Genomic DNA, 7241 nt, shown 5'->3' with positions numbered 1-7241 from the left:
AAAAAAAAAGAAATATTAACATCTACTTTATTGCTCCCGGTAGGGTGGGATATAGCAGTCGGTCTGTCCTCCAGTCCGTCCGTCCGGCATCGCGTTTCCGGAGTTTTATCCTAAGTGCTTTGAAAAAAATCAGAGGTTCCCAATGCGGAATCACGAGTGGCTTGACGGAACACTGTGTTTTTTGGCTACAGTTTGCATATTTGTCTAGACGTCGATGTGTGAAGATGTTAAGAGATGTAGTCGTAGTTGAAAAAAAAAATAGGCTAAGCATTTTTTTATTTGTACCATTTTACAGAAATTTAAACAAATTGGCTGAACTATACATTGTGTTAAATGAAAAGGGCATAACAAAATATGAAACCAACATATATTTAAGAGCAAACGTGTTAATGTTGCCAATCATTAGAATTCCCAAAGAGTCTAGGAGAATGAATAACAAGACTTGTTTCACAAAGACTTAGAAAAAGAGAGAGCTACTTTTCTGTTTTTGAAAATCGCCAACTCGTTATATTGCCGATGAAATATTAACCCATTCCACCAATTCCGTTCGCCTGCGGTGCTTTTGAATCCGTTTGTTGCAGCACCGCACCCTGTTGAACCCCTGGTATCATCTGATTTTGGTCTACATTTTCGCCAAAATTTCCTGGCTGGAAGACGGCAGAACTTCCGCTTCCGTTTGGAGAACTTCCGGTTCCGGCGCCATATTGGTGGAGCTGATTTGAAGATAGTTGCGGAGCTGAGGCTTGTGCGCCATAACCTGCGTTGACAACATTTGTGAATCCGCCGTTGCCCAGGTTTGCGTAACCACCCGTACCGCCAACATTTGCATTCCCCGAAAAGCCCGCGTTCGCCGCGTTACCGCCGGTTGTTTCAAACGGTGAATTCGCATTTTCCGAAGGTCCTGTCTTTTGTTGGGAGTCTTCATTAGCTGAAGCAGTTGACAAATTAATCTTGTTGGATGTTGTCGCTTCGGGCGGATGAGTTGGGTTGGTGTCAGCGTTTTTGCCCCATTGTTGTTCGGCTGAATATGGATTACTTTTGTCCGTGTCCACGCCTCCGTTAGACTGGAACGACGGCGGTTGCATCAAGACGGCTGAATTTGGGTCATAGCGCATGGAGCCCAATAGACCAGCATTTAGACTGTCCGGATTGAATCCGAGCAAGCTCGCGCCTATTTCCACCTGTTGTTGGCTTCCGGAAGATCCGGTTGCAGAATTTTTTGAAAAAGACGCGTCATTGTGTAAAAAATTCTGCATTAGGTGCTTGTTTAAAGAATCCGCGTCGAAACCGCCGTTTTGCAGCTGGGAATGCTGTTGTTGTTGTGGCGCGCCGTAGCTTGAAAAGCCTCCGCTTTGCATCGATTGCATCAATTGTTCGTTGAGCTTGCTGGGGTCAAAACCAGAAGCCGCCTGCGAAGGCTGTTGTTGACTTCGATTGATTTCGCTTTGTCCAGTGTTGGGATTCGAACCCAAGCCGCCTGGTGCATGCACATTGCCTACGTACTGATCCATTTTATCGTTTGGATTGTAAACGAACAAACCCCATTGGCTATCCGAATTCTTGTGTCCGCCATTTTGGAAAAAGTTTATTATAGACTGGACGAGGTCATTGGGATGGTATGCTCCAAAAATAGATTGGTCGTCAGTGCGCATGTCCATGTGGTGTTCCATTAGTTGCGTTGGGTTAAATGCGTCTCTTGCGCTCCTAAAGGATGCCGCTGTGGCTGAAAAAATAATTCATGAATTTACTAGCAAAAATGGTAGAATTGAACTGAATTAGAATTAACAGGTGTCCTTTTGTTATCGGACCAAGATTTGTGGTCATGTTGTGCACATTGATCTGAGACTGTAAGATTTTGTAGCACAATAACGCATTTTCCGCGGTTCGTGTTATTATTTTTTATTGCAAAAACATGTGTTTCTTTCAAAGCAAATCACACAACAATAAGTTAGACGGTATAATTGTTTTTTGGTCATTTTTTCATAGACACAAGTTATTTCTCAGTTTAATTAGGATGTTTAATGATGGAAATCTTTCAAATCGCAAAAGCATATATTCCTTTATATACTAGTATACAACTGTAGTTTACTTATATTCCTTTATATACTAGTATACAACTGTAGTTTACATATATTCCTTTATATACTAGTATACAACTGTAGTTTACTTATATTCCTTTATATACTAGTATACAACTGTAGTTTACTTATATTCCTTTATATACTAGTATACAACTGTAGTTTACTTATATTCCTTTATATACTAGTATACAACTGTAGTTTACATATATTCCTTTATATACTAGTATACAACTGTAGTTTACATATATTCCTTTATATACTAGTATACAACTGTAGTTTACATATATTCCTTTATATACTAGTATACAACTGTAGTTTACTTATATTCCTTTATATACTAGTATACAACTGTAGTTTACATATATTCCTTTATATACTAGTATACAACTGTAGTTTACTTATATTCCTTTATATACTAGTATACAACTGTAGTTTACATATATTCCTTTATATACTAGTATACAACTGTAGTTTACATATATTCCTTTATATACTAGTATACAACTGTAGTTTACATATATTCCTTTATATACTAGTATACAACTGTAGTTTACATATATTCCTTTATATACTAGTATACAACTGTAGTTTACTTATATTCCTTTATATACTAGTATACAACTGTAGTTTACATATATTTCTTTATATACTAGTATACAACTGTAGTTTACTTATATTCCTTTATATACTAGTATACAACTGTAGTTTACAGCATATATTCCTTTATATACTAGTATACAACTGTAGTTTACAGCATATATTCCTTTATATACTAGTATACAACTGTAGTTTACATATATTCCTTTATATACTAGTATACAACTGTAGTTTACATATATTCCTTTATATACTAGTATACAACTGTAGTTTACTTATATTCCTTTATATACTAGTATACAACTGTAGTTTACATATATTCCTTTATATACTAGTATACAACTGTAGTTTACTTATATTCCTTTATATACTAGTATACAACTGTAGTTTACATATATTTCTTTATATACTAGTATACAACTGTAGTTTACTTATATTTCTTTATATACTAGTATACAACTGTAGTTTACTTATATTCCTTTATATACTAGTATACAACTGTAGTTTACTTATATTCCTTTATATACTAGTATACAACTGTAGTTTACATATATTTCTTTATATACTAGTATACAACTTTATTTTCTTTATATTCCTTTATATACTAGTATACAACTGTAGTTTACTTATATTCCTTTATATACTAGTATACAACTGTAGTTTACATATATTTCTTTATATACTAGTATACAACTGTAGTTTACTTTGAAAAAATGATTGACAGGTAACCAAAGAAAGAAAACTCAAAATTGAATACCAATACATAGTTAAGTGTCGGCAGCAAAATTAGGGTCCGTCGAGTCAAGGAACAACCGTTCAGGCCTAACACAACGGAATATTTGGTAGGTCTTTTTTCAATTTGTCTCGATTATTATATTATCCTCAACTAAATGTCATCTCAAACTATACATCGTAGCAAACGCAGTTCATTTCCAAAACACTTAAGTGAGAAATACACAAGTTTATGTTTTCAATAAGAAATACACAAGTTTATGTTTTCACTCATACGACCGTCTGAATTCATTGACTACAATAAACTGCGTTTTTCTACTTTTGATCAGACTCGCAAAATTAACTTTAAATCAATAAAATGAATTAAAAAGAATTTTTAAAAGAAATTCGGAAGGGTATTCATTACATAAATCAATATTTTATTGGGTGTATTGTCAAAAAACGTAAGCAGAAAAAAAGTTTAGTTGACCAACCAATCTTATTTGTATTGGCGATGTTAGTGGAAACACACATTGTTTCTTTTGGCCTATTGATGTACACTTATCAATTTCCACAGCGTAAAACGTAAAACGTTGATAAAGTATTGTTAATATTGTGAATATTGAAATTCAAAACAAAACCACTTTCTTATTGAAAATACCTCTGTTTCTTTAATTAAATTGATTTTTGAACACGGTCGTGGTTATCATTTTTCCGTATTGCGTTCGTTTTTGTCTTTAAAATTTAAAATGATTAAGAAACAAATTATAAAAACTTCAATATGGTTATATTAAGCATTTCAATAATAATCATCTTGCTGACCCCCCCCCCCCGCCCCAACAAACAAAAAAAATTGACAAATTATGATATATTCAAGTTACTTTATTGAAAGTACATATAATATGTGTTACTCGCAAACTGTTCAACTTTGTACTTATAAATTCTTCTCATACCAGAATACAAAAGAGGATCACGACTTACTTGTTGTTAGTACCATTCCAAAAAGACAAAATAAATTGCGAATCATGTTGTTTGTTGTATATTGTATTATGAATACTTAAGCAGTTTTCTTTATTTAAATAAGAAAGAAAATCAATTATGACTCCGTGGTATTACGTTTATACTGTTGCACATAATGAATGTTTCAAATACAAGTGTAAGCTTATCTATTGTCAGCGAGACATTTCTTTCGACCGGAACTAAACTTGTTCTTACACCTGCCGTCCATGATATGTGTTATCATTTATCAGTCATAAAATGCATTTCATGACATCAGCCGATGTAATATCCTTTATTTCCAATCATTTGCCATAAATGATATGGATTGCACAAAACCGACCGCTACATAAACTATTCCGCCCTTTTCCGGTTTTCTTCTCCATTTTTTACAGGTTTGTTAATTTAAAACATAGAGCATATCGATAAGAGAAGGCAGACGAAACTGTGCAAGGTGTTCGACAAGGTGAAAATCTATTGCTTGATTTTGACTTACGGTTCTTTAATTATTTTGTATGATATTTATTCACATCGCACTTCGAAAGAACTCGATGATTTAGATAAAATTTAACACTTAATTAAAAAGCCGACATTTTGCTGATTTTGAATAAAGTAATTATTGCATGCAAATATCCTTCTCATAATGTTCATGTATTGAAACATGTGCCATGATGTTTTGCACGGAGTATGACAAAAATACTGTGAAAATGTTTATATCAACAAACGTACATGAAAGATAAGCTTATCGTTTTGATGTTACCCGTTAAACGTACCTTTTGATAAATGAAGAACCATATTCAATTTGCGTCCCTTCATGTATAGTGCGATAATAGAAACGTCAAGTATGTGTTTTTATCGATGCATTTCGTTCATTTTTGCTTTAATCGTTGAATGGTGTTCATAAGCTGACAGAATACCCCAACCCACCCAAAATGTGGATAATAATACATTTTTTAGTTATTCATTTTAATAATATGAGATCAATATTTTTTTAAACACGAAATCAATGAATTTTCACTCCCAGATCGATACAAGTGCATTAAAGACGTATCTAAAACTAATTACGAGTGTTTTTGTCGTCTATACTCAAGGTCGATATTTGCAAAACTTGTATCAATCGTTTGACATAACAATCTGTCAGATTGGTCCTGGACAGTGATATTGAAGTTTTAACTTGAATGAAGAAATTAGAAATTAAATGGACATGAAATCAACTACGCTATGGGAAGGATTTCGTGTATTGCTGTAGTAAACAGAGCTCGTGAACTGTAGATCATCAAATCTTATTTACTTATGTTGTACATGTTGAATAATGTGTTAGAATTGTTAACCCTTTGCATGCTGGGAAATTTGTCGTCTGCTAAAATGTCGTCTGCTGAATTTCTAAAATTAGCATTCTCTTCGATTTTTTTCAAAGAATACTATCAGAATAGCAAACAGTTTGGATCCAGATGAGACGCCACGTTCTGTGGCGTCTCATCTGGATCCAAACTGTTTGCAAAGGCCTTCAAAATTCGGTTCCCGCATTAAGAGAGTTAAATATACTTAGGGAAGTAAGGGCTATCATTTTATAGTGTATCATACTTTTAGTGCTTGACTGTAACATTTCTGTTAGGATATCATCGGTAATTAATATAGAGAACAACAGGTTACTGTCCCATCGTTTTGTAATATACTAGGCGAGGCTTAGAATAATTTTTATTTGTGCCGTGCCTGATATATTACGAAACGATGGACAGTAACCTGTTTTTCTGTAAATCACACAGGGAAAAGTCTCCATTTTTTTACAAGATACTATATATACTAACTAGTTTTTTCCAACATTCCAATAAAAGCAATTAAAATACAAAAACGATTTTTTCTTTGTTAATGTTATTTCTATCACCGGAAAAATACGAACTGTAACGTAAGATTTGATATTTTTTCATAAAAAGACTGACATTTTGCGAAAAGCGCAAAAGCTATCAAAATCGACACGGGTTTGCAACACAAGGTAAACAAGTAATACCCCTGTAAAACATCGACAGGCGGCTATTTTGTATCATTTATACTATATGCACTTTCACAGTAGCAGTCTTGTGAACAGGTCGTGCGCGTGTCATTCATGACTAATTGATTTAAACTTTATTTTTTTTATTAATTTCCCATCAACTTCAATAAACTTTCCAAAGTCAACCATAGTTGTTATTGTCGTTTACAATAGTCTCCTATACCCGGCTTGTATGTAGTTGTAATACGTAAAGCCGGGAAGCAATATCGTTCGGTGGCGGTTTTTACAACAATGGCGATTGTAGCTGTGCAAAATAAACGAGAAACAATATGTTTTAAAACCAGACGAAATCATAGTTAATGGAAAGAGTAAGTAATACGCCTGCGAAATAATTCAATGTTTTTTTTTCCAAATACCATCGGAAATCGCATGCAATCTTAGGTCTTGATGTTTTTTCACGTGTGAAATTCAGAAAAGTAATTTTTGCAAACCCGTGTCGACTGAAATTGTGGCTAGTTGTATCCCTTGTTAGTATATATAGTATATAGTAAAAAAATCGAGACTTTTCCCTATGATTAATCATACGAAACTTTCCTTAAAATCTGCAAAACAATCCATTTTTATTTATAAAATGTACGCTGATTCTCACCGGGGATGAACAACTTTTGTCACGTGACAACAAAAGTCAACGCAGGTTATTGAATTGCATCAGGCATCCCGCACCGTCAGGCATCCCGCACCATCAGGCATCCCGCACCATCAGGCATCCCGCACCGTCAGGCATCCCGCACCATCAGGCATCCCGCACCGTCAGGTAATTTTCATCTTTTTATAGCGAATATGTGAACATTTCTGGACAATACAAA

The 7241-nt window shown here is 34.2% G+C and overlaps 1 protein-coding gene across 1 annotated transcript; it reads right to left on the bottom strand.

Moving 5' to 3' along the window:
- Positions 1-259: 259 nt before the first annotated feature.
- On the bottom strand, positions 260-4560 carry LOC127845423 (mediator of RNA polymerase II transcription subunit 12-like). Its single transcript, XM_052376324.1, has 2 exons — positions 4371-4560; positions 260-1723 (listed from the first exon to the last, which is right to left on the bottom strand). Exons 1-2 carry the CDS (start codon positions 4414-4416, stop codon positions 525-527), a joined length of 1245 nt encoding a protein of 414 aa, XP_052232284.1. The 5' UTR covers positions 4417-4560; the 3' UTR covers positions 260-524.
- Between the last annotated feature and the right edge of the window lie 2681 nt (positions 4561-7241).

This window comes from Dreissena polymorpha, chromosome 9 (genome assembly GCF_020536995.1).
Source record: "Dreissena polymorpha isolate Duluth1 chromosome 9, UMN_Dpol_1.0, whole genome shotgun sequence".
NCBI lineage: Eukaryota > Metazoa > Mollusca > Bivalvia > Myida > Dreissenidae > Dreissena > Dreissena polymorpha.
The sequence above is the reverse complement of the archived record's forward strand: the minus strand, read 5'-3'. Positions and strand labels throughout refer to the sequence as shown.

Excerpts from the sequence above, each read along its gene's own strand:
- LOC127845423 (XM_052376324.1), bottom strand. The coding sequence starts at position 4,416 with ATGATTCGCAATTTATTTTGTCTTTTTGGAATGGTACTAACAACAA. Across the intron at positions 1,724-4,370 it reads TGGAATGGTACTAACAACAA|CCACAGCGGCATCCTTTAGG; the intron begins GTAAGTCGTGAT and ends TTATTTTTTCAG.